Source organism: Ochotona princeps, chromosome 15 (genome assembly GCF_030435755.1).
Source record: "Ochotona princeps isolate mOchPri1 chromosome 15, mOchPri1.hap1, whole genome shotgun sequence".
Lineage (NCBI taxonomy): Eukaryota > Metazoa > Chordata > Mammalia > Lagomorpha > Ochotonidae > Ochotona > Ochotona princeps.
This window is the reverse complement of record NC_080846.1, coordinates 2,184,248-2,201,069: the sequence shown is the minus strand read 5'-3', so window position 1 is coordinate 2,201,069 and position 16,822 is coordinate 2,184,248. Positions and strand designations below refer to the sequence as shown.

Below are 16,822 nucleotides of genomic sequence, written 5' to 3'. Positions count from 1 at the left end.
TAGAGGCAGAGGTGCTCCCAATGTCCTGGGAAGTGGCCCTGTCACCGTTTGAGTGTAACTGTCTATCTCTAAAAGCCTTCTGATGACCCTGTCCAGATGGGAAATGTCTTGTCCGTGGACTGGTAGAAGGCCCTTAACCCATTTGGTCTGGCCTGGCCAGGACTCACAACTGAGGTGGTAATTTTGTTTGGCCCACAGATGATATTGCAGATACCCACATGGTCCAGGAAAAAGGTTCCTACAGGGCCCAGCACGATAGCCCAGCAGCTAAATCCTCACCTTGTATGCTCTGGAATTCCATATGGGTGCTGGTTTGTGTCCTGGCTGCTCCACTTCCCATCCAGCTCCCTGCTTGTGACCTGGGAAAGCAGTCGAGGATGACCAAAAGCCTTGGGACCCTATATACTGCTGGAAGACCTGCAGAAATTCCTGGTTCCTGGCTTCGGATCAGATCAGCTCTGGCCATTATGGCCACTTGGGGAGTGAACCAGCAGATGGAAGATCTTGCTCTCTCTCTCTTCTCTAAATCTGACTTTCCAGTAAAAATAAACAACAGCAACAAAGGTTTCCCCCAGCCTGCTCTCTAGCTAAGTTCCCCGAAGGCAAGGACCCTTGTTTTCTCCTCCGTAGAGCCCACTGTCTTGCACGTGGTGGTTCCCTGGAAGTGCTCTGTTAATGTGGTGACGAGTCAAAGGCAAGAACAGGTGCCTGTGCAGAGACCAGCTGGTGCGCGCGTATGTCTGCATTTAGTTATTCTGGGGGAAGGATGGCTCTGCATTCAAGAAAAATTGATCTCATGGAGTCCTTGATTTTTTTGTGAGTTAAATATTTGTGGTTTAGCAGTGGTATTATTTCCCATTTGTTTGGTTTAACCCGCTGTTTCATTAATGGCAGTACAACTGTAATGAGCTGTGCTTTTGTGTTCACTAACGTTGGACATTTTAGATTTGAGTGCAGACATTGAATTTCACTTGATGACCACATGACCACACCACCGCTTGCTGGTGACTACAGGTAAGCTTCAGTCCTGGGCGCAGAGCATGCCCCTTGGACAACAGTCACCAGGAGCCCTCTGACCTGGCCTGGTGAGCAGAGTCTGCAGCACTGGGTGAGAGTTGAGCCTTCCTCTGCTGCCCTGGGGTTGGGACCTCCAGGCTGGGCTGTTGGAGCCAACCACAGCTGAAATGGCCCTCTGTGGGATGGGGCTGTCAGAATGTAGGTTTCATGGGCTGGATGGCACCTGTTGGCCTGTCAGGATGTAGGTTTCATGGGCTGAAATGTTCCTGTTGGGCTGTTAGGATGTAGGTTTTGGAGGTCATTTGGGATTCCCAGTGCTTGAGAAACTCGAGTCTGAAGGTCTCTCTCTTCCGAGATGTGAGCCCAGCTGTTTGTTCACCCCGCTCACTTCTGGGTCACCCACAGTAATGACATAGCAGCCCATGCCATTGGAAAATTCCAGTTCCACTACCACAGAGTCAATTTCTTATTTGTCAGTTTATTGTGGCAAGTGGGGGTTTTTGTTGTTGTTTCCAAATAGAAACAGCTGAACTTTATTTGAAGTGTTTTTCTTTCGTTCTTTTTTGATCCATGTTTTCATGGGTTGCCCTTGATGTGGGCTTCTTCTTCATATTGTTTTTATTGGGGGAGATGGGTGGGACAGAGAGAGATCAGAATTCCAAATTGGGTTCTTTGGACTTCTTTTGTGTGTCTTCTTTGCTTCCTTCCTCATTACAGTGTCTGTAATGGGGGACTCTCACCTGCAACTCGTACGTGACCTTGTGCAGAAATGGGCAGGCAGTCAGGGTGCCTCACAGGGTCAGGAAGCGGCTGCTCGAGGGGAACAAGGGAACCTGGTGTTCTGTTCAGCTGGGCAAAGCTTTCTCAGTCGAGACAGGAAGAGAGCAAACAACGAAAAGCAAAAGCATTGCGCTGCACACATCTGCCACAGGACTCGTATCCATAATATGCAGATTAAGGATTCCTACAAAGCAGGAAAAATAAACAGTTTGGCTTTTAAGATGGGTGTGAGACTTGCATGGCACTTAACAAAAGAGGAAATCTAAATAGTTCATAAACATATAGAACTAAATATCATTAGTTCTTTTTTTTTAAAGATTTATTCATTTTTATTGGAAAGCCAGATATACAGAGAGGAGGAGAGACAGAGAGGAAGATCTTCCATCCAATGATTCACTCCCCAAGTGAGCCACAACGGCTGATGCTGCGCTGATCCGAAGCCGGGAACCTGGAACTTCCTCTAGGTTTCCCATGTGGGTGCAGGGTCCCAAATCTTTGGGCCGTCCTCAACTGCCTTCCCAGGCCACAAGCAGGGAGCTGGATGGGAAGTAGAGCTGCCGGGATCAGAACCGGCGCCCATATGGAATCCCAGGGCGTTCAAGGCGAGGACTTTAGCCGCTAGGCCACGCCGCCGGACCCAATATCATTAGTTCTTATAACTAACTGTCACTAGTTAATTACTAAGTAAATTCATAATTAGAAACTGCTCGGCTCTCAGAATGCCTTACTGACAGCACCAAGTGCTGGCCAGCATTGAGAGTAGCTTAAACTAACTTTAATACCTTGCTGGAGGGGCAGGTTGGAGCAGTGGCAGGAAAGTTTTTTGGCAGTGCCTGCTGAAGCTAACCTATAATGCCTACCCCACAGACAGCACTTGTGCCCCAGGTGTGTCCCTGGAAGAACTAAGTCCTTGAGACAGGAAGTGCCTGGACAGCCCTGGCAGCCCTGCTTCTTGGTGCTGCGTGGTGCTGGAGGAAGTTGATAGCTGGCAGTGTGTGTGTGCCAGGAATACCACGCGCCAGTGCAGAAGCAGGTGCTCTTCCAGGTTGCACTCGGGGATGTTGCCAGCATGAGATGGAGCGAAAGGAGGCAGATTCCAAAGGAGTGTGTGAGGTAGGTCTTTCTGAAATGCTGGAAAGACTGCCTGCTGGAGGGTGCCGGGAGCGGCTGCACTCGGGTGACCTCCCAAACAGCACACTCCCCACATCCTGTCTTCGACCCGTGGCTTATTCCTGCAGAGTTTTCCCAGCAGTTCCCTCTGTTACAACTGTTTCCATTTTGCACATTAGGAAACTAAAGGTCACAGTTGAAGTGACTGTCCCATGCTTCCCCAGCTTGTGTAGGTCAACTCCAGGCCTGTGGTTTTGTTCTAATTTGAATGTCCAGGCTTCTGCTGCATTCCTTAGAGTTCTTTCAACGGCACTTTGAGAGACAAGTAGGTGATACAGCCGCGTTGTGTACCGCCTGTTGAATTAACCCCACTGGCTGTGTCTAACACAGTCGCTGTGCTCTTCCATCCTGTGATCAAGGGTGATCACTAAGACCGTAGCCTCCTTGGGAAAGACACAGCTCCCCTAACTCCGGCCCCTTCCTCCTGTGAGACTTGAGTCGTACGTCTTCCGAGATCTCCCAGCTGGGCAGAGTGCCTCCGTGTCGTGATGGTTTGCGTTGTCCTTTGTCCTGAGCACAGAGCGCCGGACAGGAGACCCCGGCTCCCGGCGGGCTCTGAGCGATCTTGCTCCTGACCAAGTGGGGTCCCACAGGATGGTTTCTGTGTTTTGCTTTGCTGTGCTGTCTTCCCAGGTAATAGCTGAGGGAAGCTGCCTTCACTTGAAAACTCAGCAGAAGTGGGTGTATGCTTCTGTTTGATTTCTCTCCTGAGGGTCTGCTCCCTGCAGCTGGGTGACGTGCCCTCCTTCACGCAGCCTGAATTTCAGCAGAAATGGAGAAGTCTGAGTCACTTGAGCCTCGTCTTGCATGAGGCCTGCAGGCTAGTCATCCTGCGCCTGTTTCTCACTCTGTACAGGGGAAGCAGAGACTTGACTTTGTACTTCACAAATGATGTATGTGGTCCGTGAGGTCAGGCCATGGAGTAACATTCCTTGACTGTCACCCTAACCATGGTCCCTGGGTTTTGGGTTCCAGGAAGCACCATGTATTGGGGAGTGGTCTGATTCCAGAGAGTAGTTCAGCCAAAGCTGGAAGCCTGGAATTTCATCCTGGTCTCCTGTGTGGGTGAGTGTCAGGGGCCCAGGGACTTGGACCATCATTTGCTGGCTTCTCGGACACATTTAGCAGAAAGCTAAACTGGAAGCAGAACAGCCAGGAGTCACACCAGCACTCTAAGACGGAATGCTGGTATCAGAAGCTGATGTATGACCCTGGCCCCTTGAGATTCCTTTTTAAGTCATACTGAGTGTGAGGTTGGCATTGTGGGTTAAGCTACCACCTGCAATGCTGCCATCCCCTGACTGGGTGCTGGTTCATGTCCTGGCTATTCCAGATCCCTGCTCATGGCCTGTGGAAGGCAGCACAGGATTCCCCAAGTGTTGGGGCCCCTGCCACCCAACTAAGAAACCTGGAAAAAGCTACTGACTGTTGGCTTTGGCCTGGTCCAGCTCTAGCCATGTCCGCCATCTGGGGAGTGACCCAGCATGTAGAAAGTCTGTCTATCTCTCTAGCTCTAACTTTCAAATAAATAAATCTTTTTTCTAAAGATTTATTTATTTTTATTACGAAGTCATATATACAGAGAGGAGGAGAGACAGAGAGGAAGATCTTCCGTCCGATGATTCACTCCCCAAGTGAGCCACCACGGCCGGTGCTATGCTCCGAAGCCGGGAACCTGGAACTCCTTCTGGCTCTCCCACATAAGTGCAGCGTCCCAAAGCTTTGGGCCGTCCTCGACTGCTTTCCCAGGGCATGGGCAGGGAGCTGGATGGGAGCAGCCAGGATTAGAACCGGCACCCATATGGGAGCCCGGGGCATTCAAGGCGAGGACTTTAGCTGCTAGGCCACGCCGCCGGGCCCAAATAAATAAATCTTTAAAAAGGAATCACAAAGTTTCCTTTTCCAAGGAAGTCCGTTTAGTAGTTGGTATTTGTTTCTCCCCAGTGTCTTCAGGCTGTGTCATTGACGCATCACTGGTGGTGCCATGGTCACAGTGTTCCCCAGGACAGTCCTGCCCTCACCCGGGGCCAGCTGCACTCCTCGCTTGGGCTTTGGCCACTGCTCTTCGGATAGGTGTTTTTTCTCATTAGCCAGTCTTTCTTTTCAGTGTTATAAAAAGCTGTGGCTGTGTTTATGAAGCTAATAAATAACTTTTATTGCTGTACTTAAATGCAGTTGCCACACAGAATATATATTTTGCCAGAAGCTTGAAAGAGCAAGTGTCTGAGGTTTAACATAGCACAGCATGTTTCAGTGAGGACTTTTGCCTAAAGTGACGACAAGATCTCATCAAAGCATCGGTGTCCATAGCGCCTCAGACCTGGTGAACAGTCACTTATTGGCTGCTTTATTTTGAGATTGTCATTCTTAGCAGGAAGTGCTATAGTCTAAGACCAGCACATTTGAAGGAAAAAAAACTACGGGACGTGCTTTTGGTTCATAAGGGCTTCTGTGAAGAAAGGTCCATGGGACTTCAGAGCAGGCACTTGCTGATGCCTGCTGGCCACAGGTGAGCCTGCCGTGAGCCAAGCCCTGCAGCCACCGAGTTAGGAAGGTCCCCCCACCCCCACCCCACATCACAGTCTCACCGAGGAGCCCTTAGAACCCTGTTTGGGAGATGGAGTGTCCTGCCTGCTGATACGCTCCAACCCCAAACAGCTGTCACATTCATGTTCCAGGCCAGACATGAGGCCAGCAGGGGAGAACCAGAACCTGCTGCCATGCCTGTGATGGGCTGCCTCCTCAGCCATCAGGTGCAGGTGTCAGGCCCTGGCCCCAGGACGCTCTCCCCTTGCAGCACTCAACTCCTTCATCAGGTAGCACCCCTGTCTCTACAGAGGAGGTGATGGTGCCTGTAGGAGACCCTTTGACTTACACCAGAGCCCTGTTAAAGCTAGCGAAGTCAGTAGGGGAACCAGGTGGACAGCCAACATGAGTCAGTCTGTGTCGAGGATGAGCAACCATATCGAAAGTAAGAATTCCTTTTATAATAACACCTAAAAGGATACAAAACTTAAGAGTTAACCTTGGAGGGGACCGGCTGGTACAGCAAATACACACATTCCTGAAAGTGCCCCTGGTGTGTGGTGCTCAAAGTGCCACACCGGTCACATGGCAGACCCCTCCTGCTCTTCCTGTGTGTGACCTGCCCACATTTCCAAGGAGGGAACCGTCCTTGGTGAGCCTGTGTGCATTGGCCGGAGTTACTGTTATTCTAGAGTCTTCCTCTCACCTCTGTGGACTCCGGACTGCTTACCTCTGACTCCGTGGATCCCCTTCCATACAGGTGTCCCTGGGAACTGTCTGGATTCTCCTTGTGTTAGAATCCAGTCTTCTTCCTGTAGCCCAGAAACTCTCAGCTGACCTCCACTCACCGTGGCCTCGCCCCAAGCCACCTGTCTCTTCCTCAGCTCAGCAGGCTTTAGCACAACCTGCTCCCCTTTTTACTCCAAGCTTGGGGGGTGGACAGCCCTCCCCGACAGCCAGAGCTGAGAGCATAATCCAGGATACCCATAGGTGGCAGGGACCTAGCTGCTTGAGCAGACCATTCCTGCCGGGGTCTGTGTTAGTAAGAAGCCCGATTCAGGAGCCAGACCCAGGAATGAAACCCAGGGCTCTGATAGAGAGCACAGGCACCTTCACGGCAAGGCTGAACTCACTGCCCAGCTGACCACTCTCCATCCTTTGGGGCTTCGCTCCAGGGCTCATCCCCAGAGGTGCTTGCCTCTAATGGCCCGTCTCACAGGTCATACTGTCACAGTATCCCAGTGTTCCTGTGGTTAGGGCCTCTGTGCTAGAATGAACATGGCACAAGGGCCAGGGCCACTGCTGCTCCTCTCAATTAGCCCGCCTCCCAGCATTGCACGTAAGACCTTCATCATTAAGTTATAGAGTCATTCAGATGTGTGATTAACAATGTAAGCTTTGGATTGTATCCACGTCTTATTCTGATTCCACTACAACAATTAGGAGTCATAGACTGCTGAGGAGTCTGTGAAGAAAACCATGTCCAAAGTATGTCTGGGCCCGACCTAGTGACTAAAGTCCTCGCCTTGCATATGCCGGGATTCCATGTGGATGCCAGTTCATGTCCTGGCTGCTCTCCCTGCTTGTGGCCTGGGAAAGCAGTAGAGGACAGCCCAAAGCCTTGGGACTCTGCACCCATGTAGGAGAGCTGGAAGAAGCTCCGGGTTCCTGGCTTCATATCGGCTCAGCTCCAACCATTGAGGCCACTTGGGAAGTGAACCAGAAAATGTAAAATCCTTCTGTCTCTTCTCTGTAAATCTGACTTTCGAAAAAAAAAAAATCTTTAGAAGAAAGTATTAACTTCTGCAACTGAATGAATTTTATACTGAAAGCAAAACACCCAAGATTTTTTAAAATTTTAAAAATATACATGTGTCTGAAAAGCGTTTTATAATCTAATGTCTCCCAGAACCAAGCTGGCATTTCTGTAGTGCAAATGTTGGAGTTATTTTCACATTAGAAATTTCTCCTGAAGGCTGTCCTAACACGGATGTGGTGGTATTGTTCCTTGATGAGAACAAACTAGAATCATGGTCTTCCTGTGGAGAGAAATCGTCAGAATACATGGAATTATTTAAAATGTGTTTGAAAGGCAGAGTTAGAAAGAGATCTTCCATCTGCTGGTTCATTCCCTAACTGGCCACAGTGGCCAGGCCTGGGCCATGGTGAAGCCAGGAGCCCAGAGCTTCTTTCAGGTCTCTTACATGGATGGCTTGGGCCATCCTTCTCTGTTTTCCCAGGCTTGTTAGCAGAACTGGATCGTAAATGGAGCAGCCGGGACTTGAACCAGTGCACATGGCTGTGCTGTCACAGACACAGGGTTAAGATGCTACACTCCAGTACCGGCCTCTGTGTGCTGACTCCTGGAAGTGGAAGCCAGCAGTGCCAGGGGTGAGGTGCTGTTCTCTGCTATACAGCACCCCGAGAGCTGTCAGAGCAGTGCTCCTGTCTGCGCCCCTCCTGGCTTCCTGGGGAATGCTGGGGCCGTGGGCTGGCAAGGCTGTGGTGCCACCGAGATCAGTGTCCCCTCCTGGCTTCCTGGGGAATGCTGGGGCCGCGGGCTGGCAAGGCTGTGGTGCCACAGAGACACTGACAACTCGCAGCTACCTGTTTCTGAGCAGGTGTTGGACCTGGGGGTTCCCGACGAAAGTGCCTGCCATATCTTGTATGTCTCTTTGATTTACTCCTTGACTGTTGAGAGCTGTCTGGACCCTTGGCTGTCGGTCGTTGCTCCTGAGGCATTATGTCGGCCCATGCTAGTCTTCATCTGATAGAATTTTCCGCTCATGCTTCCCATTTCGCTCAGCTATGAGCTCATCGGCTGGCTCCCAAGGTGTGCTGTAGAGCTGCTCAGCTGCTGTCTGCTCGTTTATTGTTGCATTGGGGTTTCTTGGTGGGCTCCCAGGCCTCTTCTTCCTCTGTGCAGGCGCTTGCCATCCTGGTGACCGTAGTCAGTGACCTGGGCTAGCAGCCTTGTGTTGCAGTGGTGTGGGAGGGTCGTGCTGGCACCAGGCTCCCCGCATCCATACTGAGGCTGTACCACCTTGAATTGCTTGGGTTTCTCCTCCCCAAACATTGCAGGTAAACTTGGCCACCCCATCTTTAGGCTCTCTCCACAGCTCTGCTCCATGGGCGGGAATGCCACCTGAGGACGTTTTACCCCAGACAGTGCAGGTCCCTCATAAAGACCTCTGGCATGCTCAGGGCCTCTCCTGCTGCCTGTCTGGCAGTGGTCAAGTAGCTTGCTACCAGCAGTGTTCCTATGTCTCTGGAAGCTTCTTATCCCCCAAATGCCCCTCCCCCAAACTCTCCCCTGCACTTTGAAGGCCTCCCCCCAAAATGGTTGGGTATCTGCATGTGTTTATTTAGTACCATCTCAGCCTAGAGCTGAGACAGTTGGGGAACCAGACCCTATTGGGTAGCCTAGCATAGACAGTCCTACAGCTGAACTCAAGGGGGTGTTAGTGCACCATGGGCCAGGGTCCGTTGCGTGCCACACCGGTGCCAGCTCTGCTGAACAAAGCACATGAAGTGGCTCGCTGGAGTCCCAAAGTGACATTGGATTGCTGCCCCAAATACCAGTGGAAGCACTCCATTGCCCGAAGCCTGTGGTGTGGGTGAAGTTAGAAGTGGTATTGGTTGCTCTTGATCTGAAACCTGCTGTGCTAGATAGGGATGCCAGGCTGTGACAGCCTTGCACCAGCACAGCTTTGAAGTGGTGAGGAAAATGCTTCCAGAACCCATGTCACGTACAGAATTAGTTTCAGTGCCATGGGATCCCTCGCCACCAAAGCCCACGAATGTGGGGTACCTGTGAGCACGCCTCTGCTCGGCCGCGGGAGCTTTGGAGTGGGGAGAGCGTGCGCGACTCATCATCTGGGGACAGGCCTGTCGTCTTGCCGTGACCACTGCTGGCCCACTAGCTCGAGCAGGTGTAGCCCGGGTGAGGTCCACCGCCCACCCGAGCCTTGCCGAGGCCCAGCAGTGCACAAGGCCATGCCGTGGGAAAGAACTCGAGCCCATGTGGACAAGTGCTCCTGGGGTGCAGCACCAGCCACAGCGTCTCCCGTGGCGGTGGGGTGCTGGTGTCCTGGGCCACGTGCCGCCAGCTGTCATCTGTGTGTCTTGGGCAGCACAGTGGCGTTTCTAGGAGACTCCCCCAGGTAAACTGTTGCTTCCTGTTGCTTCCTGCCTTCTACACTTGTGTGAGCGGCAGGGGTCCGTGCCTCCACCTGGAGGTTCCTGGCTGGCCCGCCCTCCCGTTAGCCAGCTGCTGTTTGCACTGTTAGCAATTAGCCATCAGCTGTTAGAAGATGCATAAGCCCTGATTTAACTTGGATTTTTAAATGCTATCAAGATAACAGATGAGGCGGCCCCGGACGAAAATGCTGGAAGCACAGATGTGCCCTCATATTAAAATACAGGATGCAGAGGGAAATTGGATACCAGATAGACCAACAATTTGGAGAAGCAAGAGGGAGCCAGGACGGGTGGTTTGCGGTGGGGCGCACACGCTGCGTCCAGCGCCAGGCCCGCAGCCCAGCCTCAGGCCTGCACCGCCAACACCTCCCCTGGACGGTGGGGGGGGCGCGGGGGGCAGGGGGAGAGCAGCACGTGTTGAGCCAGTGATGGAAGCAAGAGTTGAGAACAAAAGGCAATTACTGTGGACGCAGGCGGAAGTGAGGGGGACTGATTCTGGGCCGCTGCGAGTCACAGCAATGCTCCCAGATGCTTTCTTCCCCCAGGACCTCTGCCTGCCCCCCTCTTCTCCTGACACACCTCAGGAAGTGCCTTGGTTCCTGGGCCGCCATGGGGAAGGCAGGCGAGTGAGGAGCACCCCCTCCCCAGGTGTTGGCCAGTGGGCTGCAGGGCCGTGGGGAGGCCGCTTCCATTCGGGCTCCCACCCCAGCTGCTTTTTCTATGTGAGTGACAGCAGCCGGCACTTGTAGAAGCATTTTGGGTTTCAGCAATGTAAAACGTTTCAGGATGGTTGTAAACAGAACTGGTTTGCACTGTAGATGGTCTGTAATTTTGCCGTAGAGTGAGAAGATACTTGCTTGGCTCTCACAGGAGTACTTATCCTTGTATTGCAGGAACTTTCCACGGCGTGGCAGCTAGCCGCTTGGTCTGTGAGAGCCCAGTGACGTGCTCGGGGTGCACTGGGCCCTGTGGCCAAGCAAGTCAGGCGCACCCCACAACCCGTGCTGTGGGGCGCCTGCCATTTAGACAGTTTCCAGGCACCTCCTGGAAGCCAACATCAGCAGCAGATACTACTCTGATGGTGTCAATGTCTGTTACATAAACCACTTCAGCGTGTGTTTCCTGAGAATCAGCAGAAACCTTTTAGTGCATTTGAATTGTTTTAATTAAAATATTGTAAGTTTCTTTTCTTTTCTCTCTCTCTCTCTTTTTTTTCAAGTTCCAGTACTTGTAGGGAAGTAGAAGCAGAGAGAGATCTTCCATTGGTTGGTTCACTCCCCACATGGTGGTAACAAGCAGAGCTGGGCCAGGTTGACGTCAGGAGCTGCACACAGGTGTCCCATGTAGATTCGGCGGCCCAGGCTTGGGGCCTTCTCTGCTGCCCTCCCAGGCCATTAGCAGGGAGCTGGATGGAAGTGGAGCAGCTGGGACTTGAACCGGTGCCCACATGGGATGCTGATGTCACCAGAAGTGGCTTTACTCGCTGCGTCACCGTTGGTTTGTGTGTTCGTTCAACAAATATTTATTGCTATTTCCCGTGATCTGGGCCAGAAATGGGCAAGCCTTGTCGGTAAAGGGCCACATGGCGGCTATTTTTGTCTCTGCGAATCACACCGCCTCGTCACTGCTGCCCTGCGCTGCCCCACCCCGGCAGCCGCCGCCGGCGTGTCAGTGGCTGTGGGCTGGTGCAGCTCTGCTTACCCACAGTGGGGATTGCAGTTTTCATGTGTCACACAGTAATATTGTTATTCTGATTTTTTTCCCCAGCCATTTAAATATGTAAAAGCAGTTTCCAGTTTGCAGCCCTACAAAACCACAGGCTTACCCTCGGCTGTCGGTGGTTATCCTCCTCGGGCTATCCTTTGCCTTCTGGAAGGAGGAGAGTCCCCCTCGGTGAGGTGAGGTCCTCCTGGTTGTTGGCACACAGCTGTGCTTGCCTGGGCTCTTCTGCGTTGCTGTATCACTTCTTGACCAGCCTGCTTTCTCTTGCCCTAACAGGGCCTGGGACACGGGGCTCGGGGCTGGACCCTGCCCGTGTGGAGCCCTTTGTTGCCTGCCTGTGGGTGTCACGATGCCCCTTGCCCCTCTGGTCTTTGTGGCCTGGGTCAAGACCCCAGGATGCCCGCCGAAGGGGCAGGGGTGGGCGGCCTTATCGAGTCCTGCCTCCAGTGCTGATTGTATGGGTCTTTCAAGGCAGTTTTGCAACAGGCTCCCGCCTGCTGTTTGTAGTCACCATGGAAACGTTAGCAGCTCCCTTTCTAAAGCTTCAAGTGTGGGGAGGATTAGGGACTCTGGAAGCTGTTTAATTTTCTCCCCACTCTTCCTGCTCTCTGTCTCTTTCAAGCGGGAACAAGAGGGCAGTGTGAGCGTTAGCCGGGTCCTGCTTTCATCTCCCCCGTGCCACGAGGACTGTGCAGGGCTGTGCCCGCCGCCCAGGGCTGCCTTTCGCAGCACACCAACGGGGCGGCATCCATATTCATGGTCCTGCTGGCGGATTAGGCACGGTTCTTACGGGTGTGTTTCACAACGTTTCTCCTTTCAGCTCACGTTCTCTGAGAGAAGAACAACTCTTCAACATTGATTTTGTCGTTACTCAGTCTGAAACCTTAAGCAGTGCAGCAGAAATCTTCCCGTTGGAAAAAGGACCAGTTAGAGTGCTCTGTGCAGCGTTTGATTCCTGGCAGGACAAGCCCGACGCCACAACACAAGGCTCAGGTGGAGAGAGGACGCATGTGCGTCCGCCCGTGAGGCCTGCGGAGGGCAGGCACCCCTCCTGGCTTCCCACAGCAGGTGTCTGCTCACACGGCGCGCACCCATGTGGCTCCACCTTCCTGCTGCGTCTCCATACATGTAGATGTTCAGTTTTGGAGAAGACAGAATTATGTTTTCTGGTGCCAGCACCATGTCATAGCTGGTAACACAGGAGCCTGTGGCACTGGCAATGTGCCTGACCCCTGGTTCAGGACCCGGCTGCTCCACTTCCGATCCAGCTCCCTGCTGGTGCGCTGGGAAGGCAGCTAGGATGGGCCTGCAGCCACATGGCAGCCCTCTGTGAAGGTGACGCTCCTGGCCCTTGGCTCTGAGCTGGCCCGACTGGCCACTGCAGCCGTTTGGAGAGTGAACCAGCAAATGAAGGGCCTCTCTCTTCCCCTGACTCCCTCCCTCCTGCCCTCTCTACCTCCTTCCTTTCTCTCCAGCTCTGCCTTTCAAATATTTAAAAAAAAAAAAACTAAAAAATGCCTTTTCTGCTTTCGGCTTTGGTGCTTATTAGGTTGTTGGTGAGGTTTGCTTCTGAGGGAGGGGTGGGGCAAATGATGCCCCTGCTTCAGGGAGGCACCTGGGCACCTCTCTGCTCCTTCCCCATGTAGGATGGTGCATGTCACATCCATCTTTACTGTCCTACAGAAATCAGGTGCCAAACACGCAAGGATGAATTGCTGTTAAGAAGTTGTGCCTGTGCCTCCTGCAGTGGGCAGGGCTGAGGGTGCCTGGCCGCCTGACACCCGGCTGAGGGTGCCTGGCCGCCTGACGCCCGGCTGAGGGTGCCTGGCTGAGGGTGCCTGGCCGCCTGACGCCTGGCTGAGGGTGCCTGGCCACCTGATGCCTGGTCGAGGGTGCCCGGCCGCCTGACGCCTGGCCGTCATAAACTTCACAGCAGTGCAGTACAGCCCCTGCCTGCGTTGCACTTAATGGCAGTCTGCTTTTATTTCTCAGCCCCTGAAAGCCCAGGTCAGGGGCCCTCACTGAGAACAAGAGGGACCAGTGGCGCCTGCCGTGGCCCCTTCGCACTTAAGCGAGTGGGAGGTGGCACACCCATGCCCACTAGGGAGAAACAAGTGGGAGGTGGCACACCCATGCCCACTAGGGAGAAACAAGTGGGAGGTGGCACACCCATGCCCACTAGGGAGAAACAAGTGGGAGGTGGCACACCCATGCCCACTAGGGAGAAACAAGTGGGAGGTGGCACACCCATGCCCACTAGGGAGAAACAGCAAGGTCTGGGTCTTACTACAGGGAGCTCAGGGGAGGGGGCGGCGCATTTCACTGGGGCTGCAGGGACCCTCACTGGAGATCCAAGGGACAGCCATGAGGGAAGGGACACATGGCTCCTGCCCTGGAGAGGATGGTAGAGCCTAACCAGGTGTGTGCAGGGCAGCGGACATGAGCAAACTGAGGGGCTGGTGTAGATGGGCGGGGCGGGAGGCTTCCAGGAATAGGCAGTCCTGGCTGCCCCTTGCAGGCAGTGTTTCCTGTAGGAAGCCAGCAGCAGCACCCAGGCCCTCACGTGGGGCCGTGTTGGGAACCTGGAGCCGAGGCCTGCGCCTGCCGCTGACCATGACGGTGATGGCGCCAGCGTGGTGCGGTCTGAGGAGCTTGGTGTTTAGAAATGAGGTGTTTTGTTTACACACCTTTCCCCAGGAAGACGCTTTCTGGTCTGAATTGGCTCCACCATCATCTCCCCTGTAGACACCACCTCCCCGTTTTCCGGCTGAACTGAGAAAGTGGAGCTGTGAGATGCAGGTGGCTAGCCGGCCGCTGTCCTGCATGGTGGGGGGCCAAGGTGTGGATAAGGGGTCTGTGTGTTCAAGGAGGTGCTGTGCTTGGCTAGAGTCTATTGATGAGCAGTGGGATTTTCATTTTAGTTTATTTTTATTATATGTATCCTTTTTATTTCTTCTTACTCGCTAGGTCATGGCACCCTTAAATATTGAAACGTTAAGCTTGTTATTGTGGAGTGAATAGATAGGCTTTATCGTAATTTGGGGGAAAAAAATAGAGGGGGAGCTTGGGAGGGCAAACCCTAACCTTCTAAATCGGTATCATGCAAAATGGAAGATTACCCACTTTATGTAAGTTAAAACTGAGAATGAAAAGCACTGTACTTTGCAGAGGGTGACAGGATGGGGCCGTCTCCCCGCGGGGCACACAGCGTGCCACACAGGCCATGTGCCAGGCCCCGGCAGTCCCTGCTGTTTTGATGATAAATGTCCGTGGGTCTGTGCCTCCCCAGTGACCCCTGGGGACCTTTGACCCATGTGCTGTCCTGAGTCACCCTCACCTGTGTGTGTGATGTTCTCAGTGCTTGGGCTGCCTTTTCCCAGTGGCCGCATGGCTGTCCAGTGAGTGTGCCTGGACGTGGGAGGGAGGGTGTGTGTGTGTGTGTGTGTGTGTGTGTGTGTGTGAGGTTGTAGGTGTGTGTGGGTCTGTGTGAATGTAAGAACTGCAGCTCCAGCTACTGAACTACTGAATCTCTGCTTCCTCCCTCCAAAGGATCTGACTTGCAGACCTTGGCCCCAGTGCATACTTTTTTTTTCTTTTTCCAGATTTTTCCCACTTTGCATATCCCTTGGGTACGTCCTCAAGGAACCAGTACCGACACTGGCTCTTGGTGTTTCCGGGCCCTCCTCTGCCCTGCTCTTCTTCCTGTACTGCTCAGGTGCTGGTAACAAAACTATGTGTTGGCAGTCCCTTCACTCTGGCTCCAGTTCTGACCCAGTGGGTGGTGTATGCCATCCGAAATCTTACCGAAGACAATATCCAGAACCAAGATTTGATTGCAAAAATGGAAGACCAGGGGCTAGCAGATGCCTCCCTGCTCAAAAAAATGGGTTTTGAAGTTGAAAAGAGGGGCGACAAGCTGATTCTGAAGCCCGTCAGTGACGCACCCCAGAGGTACGTAGTCTCCACCAGTCCCCCTGGCCTTCTCTGACCTGGGGAGAATTCTGCCCGCTGGAGAGGTTCTCCATCGTCCCTGGCTGCTGTGCAGGTGGCAGGCACTCCAGCCCTTCCTGAGCTGCTGTCACGTGTTCAGGGCACCCACACCGTCCTTGACCCCGCCCCGACTGCACAGCATACTGTTGTGGCAGCGCCCTGTGTACGTTGTCCCCACTAGCAGCCTAACAGAGAAGCTGTCCCTGTATGTCTGAGAATGTCCTTGGTCTGCTGTGAGCTGGAGTGTGGGCACAGCCACACCATGCCCCTGTGTGCTGTGGGCTGGAGTATAAACAGCCACGCCATGCCCGTCTGTCCTGTGGGGTGGAGTGTGCGCACACAGCCACGCCGTGCCCCTCTGCCCTGTGGGTTGGGGTGTGCACACACAGCCATGCCATACCCCTGAGTGCTGTGGACTGGAGTATAAACACAGCCACGCCATGTCCCTCTGCCCTGTGGGCTGGAGTGTGCACACACAGCCACGCCATGTCCCCGTGGGCTATGGGGTGGAGTGCGCACACACAGCCACGCTGTGCCCCTGTATGCTGCTGCCGACGGTTTGTGTGCTAGCTTCATTATTGCCGTTTTCTGAAGAGTTAAAATTTAAACCTGTTCTGGGGCAGAGGTATGTCATAATTTATGCATGTCTGCAGTTAGGTTTCTGGTGGGAATTAGGTTGTCCTTAAAGGTAGCTAATGGTGACTGTGATCAGAGGAGCCAGAAGTGCCCGGCGTGTCCCCGGGATCGTGTGAGGTTTCTCTCCGGCTTGGCACCCCGGACCCGAGCTCTCGCTTGTCGCCCTGTCTGGTGCGTCCTGTGCACAGGCGGACTCTGACTGCCTCTTCTCGTTTGTTTCCTCTTAGTGAGTGAACTCTCCGGCCAAGTGCCTGGGTTTTCAGAAGCTGTTTTCATGGGTTTTTTCGTCCTCTGCGGTTTGTGAAATGGCAAGTGTTTGAAGATTGCTGTAAGTGCAGGCTCTGGAGCCCCGAGAGCCGATAAGCTGGTGTGGACGAGCCGCCCTGTCGTTCTCTCGTGTTCGTGTCACTGTGCTTCGCCTTTGTCCAGCGGGGAATGTGAGTTTCCTACATAGTGCTGGCAGCTCTGGCAGCGAATAAAACCGTCCCTCTTGGGGGGCGACCCCTCCCGTGGCCGTCGGCTTGGTTTGTGTGTGTTTCTTTACATTGCGGCTGAGCCCCAGCCCCCTCCTCCTCTCGCTGGGCGCGCAGGGCACTGGCGGGCATTGAAGCACTTTCTCACTGTGATTAATTCTAGCCATTTCCTTTCACCCCTTCTGCCTTTCCAAAACATTGACAACACTCGTTTCCAGCTAATTAATTTGAGAACTCTCTCTTTCCTTTAGGTCCTGGGCTGTGTTGTCCCCAGGCCCTGTCCCTGTGGAATGTGGCAGAGAATGAGA

At 53.4% G+C, this 16,822-nt stretch overlaps 1 protein-coding gene across 1 annotated transcript in view; it reads left to right on the top strand.

Annotated features, from left to right (window-relative positions):
* ATXN10 (ataxin 10) overlaps positions 1-16,363 on the top strand; it is a 134,888-nt gene extending 118,525 nt beyond the window's left edge. The window contains exons 11-12 of the mRNA XM_004589717.3: positions 15,180-15,366; positions 16,269-16,363. Of these exons, the coding sequence (XP_004589774.3) occupies positions 15,180-15,366; positions 16,269-16,275 (194 nt within the window). The 3' untranslated portion in view covers positions 16,276-16,363. The remainder of the gene's footprint in view (positions 1-15,179; positions 15,367-16,268) is intronic.
* The last annotated feature ends 459 nt before the right edge of the window (positions 16,364-16,822 follow it).